Below are 13,850 nucleotides of genomic sequence, written 5' to 3' on the forward strand. Positions count from 1 at the left end.
AAATAGCTAAACTTTTGCTTATATTATTGTCATTGCTTCAAACAGCTTCATCTTTCACTGGTTCACTGTTGAAGAGACAGAACAGTATCACATTCAGCAATATACATTATTAATCAGTGATAAAGCCTTAGATGTCTTTTAATAGATACAGTGGAGCAACAATAGAGCTCAAGTAATTTTCATAGCTTTTTCAGGCTGCTCCTGTAAAGCGAATGCTTCACAAGAATGGATTTTTGATGGGACCGGGTCCCAGCTGTAAAACCTTCCCTGCTGCTCGGGCAGCTGCAGCGGTTCGGGAGGCATCGTCCTCGCATGGAGCGGCTGCTCCATCTCTTTGGAGAAAGCAAGAGCGGTACAGACAAAAACTCAGTTCTGCCTTTGCTGTTGGAGCCTTCGCCTCCTACAGAACGGAGCAAAATATCAACAGACAGCTTAATTTCTTAAACTGTTGAAACAAAATCTGCTGGAGTTTGTCTAGCAGAGCCCTTTAATCTGCTACTATTTTTCCTGCAAACCACAGCAGTGAGCAGATCCCAAACTACTGAATAGGCTTAGTTAATATGCTATGAAACCCACAGGCTCTGTTGCTCCCTTGAAACCTTCAAGCACCATAAAAATTTTATAGCGTTTGGAAATGCTATCAAGAAATTCATCAGGGTGACTTCCAGGAGGAACGCTAAAGCATCAGCAGTGACTCATGTCAACTTTACCAACAATACACACACAGCATTCTGATAATTAGTGCATGCCGCCGATTCCAAATGAAGCCGAACGCGCAATCTCGGAAACCCTGAGGAAGCAACACAGGCTTGAAGATACAACAATGATACAGCACCATTTCCTACCACAAACCCGAGGGACCGTCATTTGTCATTTATCAGGTTGTTTATAACTTCTCCCTCCACCAGTCAATATTCATGTGCATCATGAAGCCCATGAGATTTTTAAGAATAAGACTTAATAAACGGTTAACTAAGGCAACAGTGGCAGATGATGTGCATGATGCTCTTTGCAAATGCAAGTTCTTAAGAATAAGAGTATCTAGGAATCTGTTTCATGCAACTGATCTTCTTCAGGAGCTGAAGTTACTCCGCGTACACTTGCTCTCTTCAAAGAGCATCCAGTCTGCAGAAGCATCTGACAGTAACGGGCCTACATGAAGGAATGCAAAGATGCTACTAGAATAAGGAGGAAAAAGCAATCTGGTCCTGTTTTTTTCCATGGTATGCTAAAGATAACAGGCGAAGATGATCAAAGGAAGATGAAGGAAAAGCCTTGACCTTGCTGATTATCTTCTCGTTTTGCCACGATGACTATTCTAACACAAAACCAGGAAAAAGTAAATTCAATTCATGATGTTAGACATGGAGTTGTCTCCAAAATTGCTGTCTTAATTGCCCTGCAGGTCACAAATACATAATGAAGTTGCCATTGATTTCTGTTACAATGATCTCATCACATCTATAATTTAGGATTCCATTTCACAAAATAAACTTGTTACTGGTCTATATCCTGCACTAATATGGTTCCTAAATGTATCAACAGAGGTCAGGAAAAATCACGCTGGCTGCACATGGAGGAATTGTGTTTCAACTCCAAAGAGGTCAAATCAGCTTTACACAAGACTTGCTATTCCCTTTGGCACTTAAGCAACTTCCATATAATGACAATTCCTAAACTTTTTATTTAAATTTAAACTGTTTAAATTATTTAACTACAGAGTGAACACAACAAAGAGGAATATGAATAGAAAGGAAACAAGAGAGCAAAGGTGATTCAAATACATAGATCTGCGTTCTCTCTGATAAAAATGGTTGCTTTTAGACCACAATAGTTTGATTGTTAAATCTCTGTTTATTGCTGGCATTTCAGCCCTGCAACACTCCGCTCAAAACCCTGAAGTGAGTTTATTCCTGAAAAATCTAAAGTTCCCTTTTTGCAATTAACTGTAAATACTTTTATTTTAAAAAAAAGCCTTGTTTCCCGTTTAAACTTTTTAAACAGACCTATTAGCCTATGAAAAATTGATGCACTTTGCAATTACAACCCCAACCAGTACCAAGGGAGGGCAGTGGGCAACAGCAGCGCTAATGGTTCTGCAGCAGATCCTGAGCAGAAAAGCCGATGGGAAACTGAGGCATTTCCACGAGCATTTCCATGGTCACTTATTTGTTGTGCTCACGTGAACAAACTTTAGAGCCAAGCACGTTACCAGAACAGTTTGAAGAGCAGATTACTGTCCATCCTCCATGTCTCAGATTTTAAAGCGCAGGGAGGGAAGGAACAGAAAATTCTTAAGACAGAATTTATGTAAAATCTCTCAGGAAATAAGACAAAGCACAGCAACTGCTCTATCTCCTTAAGGAATATAGTTTGCTACCATCTTCATCACTAATTATCACCAGAGAATTTAAAGTCTTTCTAAGCCAAAGCACACAAACATGAAAGTCTATAAAAACCAAAACCAGCCAACCAAAAAACCCAGAAAACACAAAAGTGAAAAATAACAACAAGAAGCTGGTCAGACTGCATGCCACAACCTTTATGGAAATCACCATCTCTCACATGCAAAGCAGCATATTTAGCAACAGTGAGATGACGATATGTAAAATGTAGTGTCTCTGTAAACCCATCAAGACCACAAATATGGCTTGTGGGATATAAAATCCATCCCGCTCCGCTGACCCGCTGCTTATCCAGCGAACACACCAGGTTAGACAGACACTTTGGCACCAGTGTGCCGTTTAGGAATCGAATCACATCAAAATATGTCACTGTAATCCAAAAATGGCTTTTTTCTGAGCTCTACCCTTTCACATCAGAGTCAAACAATTTTTCTTTAGACTGGCAGAGAGCTCAAAAAAATTTTCCCATGGATAATAAATAACTTAATTGGTAACATATTCCTCAAAATATTCCTTTTACTTTTGAGCAAGAAACTACGATGGCTCTAACATTTGGGGAGTTAAAAGAAGTAGAATTGATATATTCTGTATTTAGTTCCTAAACTAGCAGACTATTGCAGAGATTCATTATTAGTTTATAATCTGTAGTTTTGTGGAGGGGTTTTGTTTGTTTAATATCTGCAGTGTTTCTATGACCAGCTAAAGAACTGCCATCTGTATCTATATTATGTAACGCTACACAAGTTTTGGCTCAAAAGAGGCCTTTGCCATAAAGCTTTTTCAGATCCTCTCCCCATTTTTAAATAAGCCCCTGACCCCCAGACGATACATCCCATCCTGTATTTCCCGGCCAAGTATTTTAATCACCCATTTAACAAGTCTAGGTATTACACGTACTTCTGAAATCAAGGTTACCAGGCCTGTTTCAGGAAAGAGACCTGACTTATTACACATCTCAAATGATCTGTATTTTTTCTGGCTGTTTTCCTGTCTGCACACACAGATTATTTCACCTTTTATCTCAAAAGGGTTGAAAACCCAATGGACTCAGCAAGTAATCCACAACAGTCTGATGTCTGACTGATTCAGAGCTGTCATTCTCATCCCAAAAGGATTATGGTGCTTTGCAAATTAAAATTAATTTATTCTCACAATGTCCTTTCATAGAAGAAAAGTACCATCCTTATTTCTTTCAGGTGGGAAACTGAGGCACAAGAGAGCTATACGGATTGCCCAACATTAAAGGAGCGATAAATGATTAAACCTGATTTCCTGTATTGAGGGCTGGCATTCCAAGCACCTGGCCAAGGAAGAAACGATAAAAACAAGAAGTACTTTCTTTCCATAAAAAGATAATTCAGCTTCACATTACAGAGCCACCATATCTTGGAAGATGAAGGGATCCAAGAGAACTCCAGTGTTCAATGGCTTATTCAGTTGCACCACGATTCTCATAACATAAACAACACTCCCAGATTCTGCTCAGTGAAAACTAACGATTATAAATTATTTTTTAAGAATGCAAAGGAATAAACTTTCTGACAGTAAAACTTCATGTTCCGTGACTTGGAAATACCCAAACACCTGTATTTGTACATCTCCTTTGCTGACTTTCCCAAGTAAAATTTTCCACTGGACAAAGAGGTTTTTTTTTCTTTCTTCCCATCCAAATGCAGTAAAAAAGTGGCTGTTTTTACCACAGTTCAATTTCTAAAATGACATCAATAAAAGCCACCCATATGTGACAGAGCAGTAAAGTACCAGCTACAGCTCTGCCTCAGCACTCACCAGAGCAGATGAAATGTGGAACCTCAGAGCATCTATTAATGCCGACTTTTAGCCTGGACAAATGTTTGCATATCATCATCTGTCATATATTCACAGTGCAATCTATTTTTAAAAGCTAAACACAGCATGTGCAATCCTTTTGGCCTTCGGAGCAGAAAGAAAAACTCCATTAAAAAATGTATTTGCTGTAAAGCCACTAAGCCAGTTGTGACAGCAGAAACTGTTTCATCTGAAAGGTGTAAGACTAGCTACAAAAGAAATGCAGTTATAGCAGGACTTCCCTGCATTGCAACCACATCCTAAATGAAGTTTACTATCATAAAAAACTTATTTGCTAAATAAGCGTTCACAAAAATCTGTGCATACAGGCATCAGTGTGTGTCCGTGGAAGACAGTCACTTCCATGTCATTACAAGATGCTTTTAGACCTTTTAAGATAGAGCAAGAAGAGTTAAAATGCTGCCGTCTACCAGGCGTGTTTCTATCAGCATCCATTGCTCCCTCATTGCAAAGTGCTGATTCACAGAGGAGCTTTCTGCAGGGCATCCAGCTCTGGCTCTTCCCAAGGCACCCTCGCTCTCTTGCCAAACATGAAACATTTGGCATCCAAGACCATTTTTCGCCAACCACACCGCTATGCAAGGTATGCCACGTTACCTTTGGGCAGGTAATCTCAGTCTGCTGGATCATGATCAGGGCAGATGCAATCAGAGCGCCCTGGCGTACATAGTTCACAGGATCGTTTGTCATTGGCTCAAGCAAATTAATTGCTTCCTAGAAAAAAAAGAAATGAGCAGTCACAAAGTTAATACTATTATTTTTAGTTTCCTAGGATTCAGTACTCTAATGCAAGGTTATCAGATTGATACTCTCAGATATACTTTTTAATATATTTTGTCCATTCTTGGTAAATGAAGCAGAAATATTTTTCTGTGGATTTTCAGCAACTGGGAAGAAAACGACCCCCAAAACCAAATGATGAGTGGAACAAGATCTACCTGCAGAAACAGGGCAACAGATAAACAACAGCTGTTGTAAGGAACAGAAGCATTCAGCACAACAGAACTACTGACCTGTCTTAAATAGTACACATAAATTACTTGTGCATTTTCTTTGCTATCCTTCCCAACCAAATACAGTGTTACCTTCATCTTCTGCTTAAGGAACAAATGAACCAGAGATATCTAACAATATGTTGGAGGTTATAAAGTGAGATAGTAAAACAATCCAGGTCTCAAATTCTTGTCCTTACACTTTATTGTTAGAACCTGTAACATTTAGCATGACACAAAAGCATTCATTTCAAACCTACACCAAGTGAGGCCGCCTCCAAGTACCCATATAGTACATTTAAGTTATTAAAACATTTTGAAACACTCTATTGCTTCTTCGAATTCAGTAATTTCCCAGCTAAGAGCAACAGGAACATGATCCACTGCGATCTACCAATAAGTACTGCGGCAGTTATTGGTTATAAAAAGCTGTGACAGAGTCTATTGTAATAAACGCTGCTTAGTTGAACCCGAGACCAGCATGTGCAATTTTCAGGTATCTCAGACTAAATCTCCATTCACAGTTCTGCCACTTTGCAAGCCATGACTTAAATAAACATAGAATTATGACAGATGCAATTAATTTCTAACCATGCAAGTCCTCAGCGCACGTTACACAGGACAATTGAGCTCATCTAAACTCACACGATTAAAATTAGATCCCTCTCCTTCCTCAACTTTCCTGTGCTGGCTGCAGCCCTTGCCTCACCTCTCAGTGAGCTTTTCTAGCTCAATAACTCAGCTTTTTTTCTGCCACTATCTGGGTCAGCATTCTGCGAGCTTGCGTCTGAATCTGCACATTAGGGAGCTGGACACAAGCCAGAGCAAAAGGTGGTAGGAAGGACCAAGACGACTCATTTCAACAGCAGCAAGTTGTCGGTGGGCTGAGCTCACCTGCAGCCGCCTCGCTCTTCAGATCTAAGTGGAATAAACCTCAGACAGCAGTTTGTACAGCCATGGGCTGCACAGATAAATTTGGCCAGTAGCAACACAGGGGCTAAAAGCACTCTGGAACAGCACGTGAAGCAAGCTGCTAGATACTCCTAGGAACAGGAGAGGTAACAGCCATCCACTCCAAGACACTCAAAGAGCTTTTCATCTATTACGTAATCTCCTGATTCCAGAAGTCAGACAGAATCACTCAGCAATCTCTTGTACTGAGCTCTTGCTTGTCCACACTTAAACCAAGGACATGAGCAAATGCAACTGAGTGCATGAGTCTCGCAGCACAGACACCTCAGGGTGTTACTTCTGTCAGGGTGAGGCTTTTAAAAAGCAGTTGATCTTACACAAAACACTATATCTAAGCACCACTTCTAGAATAACTTCATGCCTTCGCTTAGACTCCTTTGGCCAACTGAGCTGTCTTGAGGGCCGTGCTTCTCCACCGGAAGGTGACTCACTCGTTCAACACCATCTATGGAACATCTGCTATGACAAAGAGCTGAACTTTCCCATCTCCAAAGTTGAATATATTTGTGCCTTCAAAACCCATTAATATAAGCTCTGGGAGACACGTCTACATATAATCAGATGGTTTAAGTCTTTATCACACAATGTATCTGGAAATAAAACAGACTTCTTTGTGTGACTAAAAACATTTTCACTTAAATCAAATTGTTAGATGAAGCAGTTTAAAAATAATTAGCTCCTTGATTCCACCTTCCGCTTGACAGTAAAGCAACCTGGATAAAAATAGGACTTTGGGTTTGCTTTCAAGGCTGCACTCTTCAGATACTAAAGCCAGCAGGCAGAGCACCTCAGCATCTGAGCACTTCACAACACAAGGGACATGCTGGGGAACGCTCATGTGCAAGAGCCACAAAACACGTGCTTAATGCCAGCAGAGGAAGGGACGACACAGAAAAGCACGAGATTTACCAAAGGCTCAGAAGCATGAAATATTAACATGCACAGCCTGTGCACCAGTTTTGAAACTGTGATTCCATACCTGTACAGATTATACACACAAGTGGATGAAGTAGAAACTGCTCATCCCAAGCTTACTTGCTGTTTGCTCCACTGAGCACCCACTTCCACAGCAGAAGCGGGAACCCTTCTACTCTAAAAGGTCCCTGCTATCATCTGTGGTACTTATCCTTCACTGACACTTAGAAAGCAATAACAAAATTTACTGGCTGTGAATTATACAGCTGGAACTACAGTAATATTTATTAAATTTCATTGCTTTTGGCTTTATTACAGGGATCTTCCATGAATTCGGTATCACAGAAAAGAAGAAAGGAGCTGGAAATTATGCAGAACACCTGCTGTTTTCCTGTCATTGGCACTCCCTTGCTCCCCCTAAAGCAATCTGTAAAAGATCAACTCCAAGGGCAAAGGAGTATTGATTTTGACGTTCTGAACATACAATTAAAGTTCTGTGGCAAGTTGACAGTAAGAAAACTCTAAGAAAAGCTTTGAAGACAAAATTCCAAGAATGTGGCAATCATGTATGAAACATTCTTCTACTTTATCTGTTCTGCACAAGCAGGAAAAGAATCTCTGTGCCCAGGACAGTTCAGGAATCTAAAGCAGTGTCCAAGTCCAGCTGGCTAACTGTGCATGTGTGAGAAATCTGATCTCTGTGTGTGATGTTTCTGCACAAACGTGTCTGTGGAAGGAGAAATCAGAAACAGTCCTGGCAGCAGATGCCTTCTGGTGCTCACCTTGTTTCCAGTGCCTGCACAGCAGATACCCAAAGCCATGGCAGCCCCATAACGCACATGGGGGTTGTAGCTCTCTGACAGCAAAGAAACCACGCTCGGACACTGCTCAGGAGTCCTGAAGAGAGGATAAAATAAAATAAAAAAAAAAAAAGAATGTTATAATCATTGTTCTTCAAAACATGGAGACTTCATTCTGTTCATACTGGAAAATCTAAATGTGTCCTTCCACATTGTATGTCTTGCCTTTCTCAAAATGTAACCAGAAGGATGGAATGTCGTGGCTGAGACAGACAAACGACATAGACCAAGTTCTTCCAGGATGAAAACAGCAGATGCCATTTATTGCCACAGGTGCATTTTTATACAGTTTTACCAATTCATGTGTCTCTTCACTATTCGTTACAAGTTACAGCAGTAACATCTCACTGGCTATTTCTGCTATCATCAATGTTACTCTTTTATTCCCTTCTCTCTCACTGGTACATCCTTAACATCTCTAGATACTCCTTTACTCCCATCTTTCTCATGGGTAGGCCTTAATATCTTCAAGGCTAATTTCTGTTCCCATGCCCTCCGTCAGGGAATCCACGGACCCACCATAGTCCCCCACAATGGAACAAATGGACGAAGAGGAAAACAGTGAGGTGCACAAATGAATAAACTTCCCAACCACTGCAGATATCACACATGGTTCCCACTATTAAAATCTTCCTTTTTATTCCACATTTTCTGCCTTTAACAGATTGCCCAGCAGAATGACATATCTATTGAGGCTGAGGTCTTTATCTCTAGAAATCATACAGTTGTGACAGACTTTCCACTATCAGAGATTTGCTCTCCATGAGAGACACGGTACTAAATTTCCCATCAGCAGACACACAACCCAACTCCAGTGAACACTGCAGTGATGTCCAGTGAACAACTCAGTCTTCAAGGTTGGTGGGTCCCAAACTCCCTTTTGCAATCACTGCTTCTGCCAACTCCTCCTCACCCCCACCTACTGCTGTAAAGCAAAGCATGCGAGGAAATACTGATAAAATACACATTTCCAACCAGTTTATCAGCAGCGTCTCCTTACAGTATCATGCTGTGATGTTGCTGCCTTTTAAGAGATCTGAAATGAGAGCATATGCTCCACACCTCCCCAGCTGGGAACCAGTGTCCTATTGGTCATTATAGAAACAGAACTTGTAGCCCAGTGCTCAGAGAGATGAAAGGAACCCCTTAATTTCCTATAGCAAGAAGCATGTGTTGCTAATGCAAACAGTCTTGTGATGTTGCTAGTGCAACCGGTCTTGCGAATTTTGAGTATTTCTGAAGTAGGGCAGAACTCACTTGCAGGTGTGGATATATTAATTTCCCTCCTGTCTTCAGAGTCATATTTATCACTTTATTAGTTTTGATACAATACAAACCACTCCATAATATCGTACACTGCCAATTTCAGCATTTCTAATGCAGCCAATGCCAAGTTGTTTGTAAAATAAGCCTCTCTGCATTCTGAACTCATAAGCACATCCATCACAGCTAATCTGCTAAATTTACCCAATCTCATGACACCATAAACACAAGAGCAATGCAGGAACGTGGTTGGCAAGTACATGCTCATGAAGAAGAAAAATGGGAAACTATAAATTGCAAGTGATTTAATTATGTCTGTTTTCAAAGTGCTCATCATCTGGTTTCCACTCCATCTCTTTATGTCTTGCAGCGCAGACTAGCTTTTTAGTTGTCACATTCACAATCCTAAAAGCAGCCTTGCAAGCCATTTACTTCAACTACAAACTGATTTCAGACTGAAACGTACAAAGGAAGAGCAAAGAACACCTTAGTTTTAGCTTCCCTTCTTAGGTTTGCTATACTGAGAGATGGAGGGTGGCAGCAGCTCCTGTTGTACACAGGAAATCCAGCATCATGCAGGATCTCTAAGTGTCAATGTACTCAACAGCTCAAGAATCAACAAAAAACACTATAGCATATGCTCCAGCATTGGTCTTATTTAAACTAATACCTGAATGATAGAAAACAGAAGTAAAAAGACCTTAAGCAATAATCAAATTCATTTTCTTCTTTCACTGCGAATGGGGAGAGAAGACATGCTCACGTAACCACGCACTCGTACTTCAGTTATACTCTACATCAAAATCAGTTAATTTCTATTTAGCTATTATGTCTTCCCTCTTCAACTCTTTCCCATAGGATCCTGTGATAACTAGTCCTAAACTCTTCTTTCCAGCCCTCTCTCCTGCTGCGGTTTCTGGCAGACAGGCAGCACCACCGCACAGGCTCCGGTCCCCTCGACCATCACTGAGGGCACCAAGAGGCTCCTCAACCCCTCAGCAGTAACAGCCAGGACCCAAACCTTCCACCTCAAACCTGCTTCCAGCAGCCTCTTTCTTTATGAGTTGTCCTAAAACACCCGCATGCGGAAAGAATCCCGTCTACTAGCACCGCCTTAACAGAAAGGCCAAACAAAACACACACAAGAAGAGAGCAATAAACACAAAGTTGCTGGAAACTCCACAGCCGTGGTGATAAACGTTAAGAAAGGCGGAATTACTGGGAAACCAAACGGTTCTGTCCTGCAAGTGAGCAGTACGAGTGAAGACTATAAACTAAAAGACATTTAAAACTACCTGTCAGTCTCTTGCTCAAGTAACAGCTTGGATGCTGACAATGTTTTTAAAAAATGAGCTGATGTGGAGATGAGAAGTCACAAATGCTAAAATAAATGAGCCCAAGCATTCAGCTGCACAGAATCCTTCAGCTCTTGCACTAAGACTTAACACCTTTGTGTTATCTTTACTTCAGTAAGTATTAAACAGGTGGATTGTGAGCCAAAGAAGAGAAAAACATCTTCTGGCAAAGATGTGATTATGCACTTGGAAGCATTAATAAGTAAATTTGTGTTCAGAAAGCTGGATTTTATAGAATCATTAATTTGGACACATTCTTCAGTTTGAAGGCTCAGAAGTTCCCACACACTTATTATAAAATCAAGATTAATGCGCACTATTTGATTTTGGAATTCTTAGCCTGATTTACATTACTTGTGGCCATTGCTTGAAATGCTTTCATCTCTAATCTATCCATAAAACTGTAAAACATTTTGAAAGGGGGCCCTCCATAAATCCACTACGGGAGTTAAAGCCACTTAACAGGTCCCACCACTTTCCCCAGTAACAGAGCATCCTCAAGCGCACAGTCTTCAAAAAGTGTCTTCCCACTCAATGGAGAACTAGAAGGCAGAAGCACGAGTGGGTTGAGGAACCTAAAAAGCCTTGTAAAAATGCTCAGAGGAACAGGACTTCAGCACACAAGAGCACCGCTGGCACCAGTGCTTAAGCAATAACATTTGCTTGCTTTATGGCTGAGACACCTGACAAAGTCCTACACGCTGTTGCCAAAGGTCAGCCCATATAAACCCCAACCCGCGCTTAATGAAATTTGTAACACAAAAAACAACGCTGTCAAGTGATCAAAAGAAAAATTACTCTATCAAAGTGGTTACTGAAGAGAAACCTCCGGTGGGAGAGAAGTCGCGAAGTATGAGAAAACATTAAAAACACGACTAAAAAAAGATTAATGGCTGATCAGAAGTCCCACTCAGCAACAGGCTACTCTTAGTCCTAATACGGACATCGGTCGTTACTACAAGTTAAACATAGAAGATAACATCACATGAAATACCAGAACAACATCTGGAGATGCAGTGGGCAGAAGTTTCATCCCCAGACACAATTTCCACCCCCTCTTAAAAGTCATAGTAAAAATTCTAAACCTGGAGTATATTTAATAGATTTTGAGGAGAGAAACAATGTACCAGAGTCCCTTAGTCTGACCTTCCCATAACACAGTCCAGTAATTCCATCTAAAAATTCCTGCCTTAAAGCCTAAGGCATGTCTCTAAACTGGGCTGTGTAGCTTAGAAAGATAGGCAATGTCTATTTTTTAAAACCAAATTATCTTTAATGCACTGGTTCCTTCCTTTTTTCCCAACACTGCTTTTGCCCAAGCAGTTTGCTTCTGCAATTACATTTTACTACAACAGCAAAATGATGACAGAACAACAGCCTGATTATTTCCTTCATTTTCATCTGAAAATTGCTCAACTGCTCCTCCATCAGCCATCAAAACACAGATGTCAGTGAACCCAGGCCCATATACAAAAAACAGCATCACAACCAGCTTCAGTGTTGTTCTCTCTGGTACCAGAAAACTAAATAAATCAAGAAGCCAAAAAAGCCTCTAAGTTTCTTTGATATGACTTCTGTGCCACAGTCAGCTTCTGCTTTGTTTCCACCCTATGCCAGAAGTTTTACTGCTGTGATATATGGGCTGCAGACGAAGGATTTCATCCAAGATCCATGTTGTTTGTTTCAGAAGTCGTTAAGAAAACCATGAAGAACCAAAACATTAATGAGAGATTCCCAGGAAAACATACTAGTTAGCATTTTATTAGTTTTACTCACTGTTTCCTCTCAAAAGCTCCATGAGAGACAAACACACACTGAAACCAGAACCAGAGAGAACACAAAGGAGCTGCCCAACTCCTACCCAGTGACCCTGGCCTTGGGCTCAGCTTTGATCTCATTCCTGGGGATGTTAATCTCCCGGACGGAATTAAATATAAGTGACATTTATATAAAAATAAGTATTGTATTGTAGTATGTATAAAAACTGATACTTAGCTTCTAAGTGCCCACGAATTTCTGAGAAACCAAAGCAAGCTTTGCATTCTTCGTTACTTCCATAAAGAGAGGAAAGATTTTTCTTAAACTTTTAGTATAAAAATTCACAAAATAAACCCTAGGAAATCAATTCTTGCTAACACAGACTAATATGAACAAAACCACCCAGATGAGCTGGACACAGAAGGTGTCTGGCTTTCCTTTCAGTCCGTGACACTGACCACGCTCTCCATGGTGTGCAGTGAAATGTGAATTGTGCTTCCTTTCACCACCAACCTTTTCTTACAGCAGCTCTTCTAGGACTCTGTAAGGCACAGAAAACGATCCTTTTTCTGAAGGTAATGACAACTGCAACATCTGCAGATTAAAAAACTTGTAGTTCTTAGTAGGCTCGGCCTATCAAAGCCTTATTGAGCTATTGGAAGTTGCGGAACACCTCAGGTACATTGACTGCTTAACAATCTGCTTGATTCTTCTTCCCCAAAAGGCACGCAGCAACACCACAGATAAATTAAAACCTCAGACTGCCATATCTTGAAGCGTATTTCTTTAGTTTCTTAGATCACAGCTCAGTCTGAATCACATCCACATACCTTTGTGCATTTTATCTCCAGTTCTGTAAATCAGACATCTTGAAGGTTAGAGAACTATTGTCATTTCTGTTTATAATTCAGCAATGTTTGAACATGAGACCCTATGTATGTATAAAATGTAGCATAAATAAATAAACAGAATACTAAAAATAAACCATCACATTGGTCTTGTGATGGAGACTAAAGATAGAAATGTCTGAAGCATCGCTAACATACACTTATTTTTCAGTCTAAATATTTAAGGGCTTTACAACTCAGTGAAAAATGAAATGTCGGAGAACTAAAGAACAACATCAACTATGTATTTTAAATTCCTCATTAAGTCTCCCTAGTCCTATTTCAAAGGATTCTAAATATTTAGGGCTTTCTAAACTACTGGACATGAATTAATCATTTGATACCGAACCATTTCCACGAGTTGCTTTGGTAGCACAGTGACAGACAAAAAAAAAAAACCTTAACAGGAGTTTAATTTCATCCATGAATGAGTTAATAAAGGAGGAATGCAGATAACTAATTGCACAATTTGAAGTTGTTTCTGAAGGGGGTGCATGTGGCAGAGAGGGGAAAACATAGAGGATTAAAAACCCGCAGCGAAAAAAAATGCAACAAATGGACATATTTCAGAGTAGACTAAGCAGGGGTGTAAGGC

At 40.3% G+C, this 13,850-nt stretch overlaps 1 protein-coding gene across 1 annotated transcript in view; it reads right to left on the reverse strand.

Annotated features, from left to right (window-relative positions):
* The window catches only part of PSMD1 (proteasome 26S subunit, non-ATPase 1), a 67,997-nt gene that overhangs the window by 14,507 nt on the left and 39,640 nt on the right, over positions 1 to 13,850 (reverse strand). The window contains exons 17-18 of the mRNA XM_082055413.1: positions 7,915 to 8,029; positions 4,851 to 4,967 (exon numbers count right to left, since the gene is read on the reverse strand). Coding sequence (XP_081911539.1) covers positions 4,851 to 4,967; positions 7,915 to 8,029 — 232 coding nt within the window. The remainder of the gene's footprint in view (positions 1 to 4,850; positions 4,968 to 7,914; positions 8,030 to 13,850) is intronic.

The sequence above is a fragment of the Streptopelia decaocto genome (genome assembly GCF_964273445.1).
Source record: "Streptopelia decaocto genome assembly, chromosome: 6".
NCBI lineage: Eukaryota > Metazoa > Chordata > Aves > Columbiformes > Columbidae > Streptopelia > Streptopelia decaocto.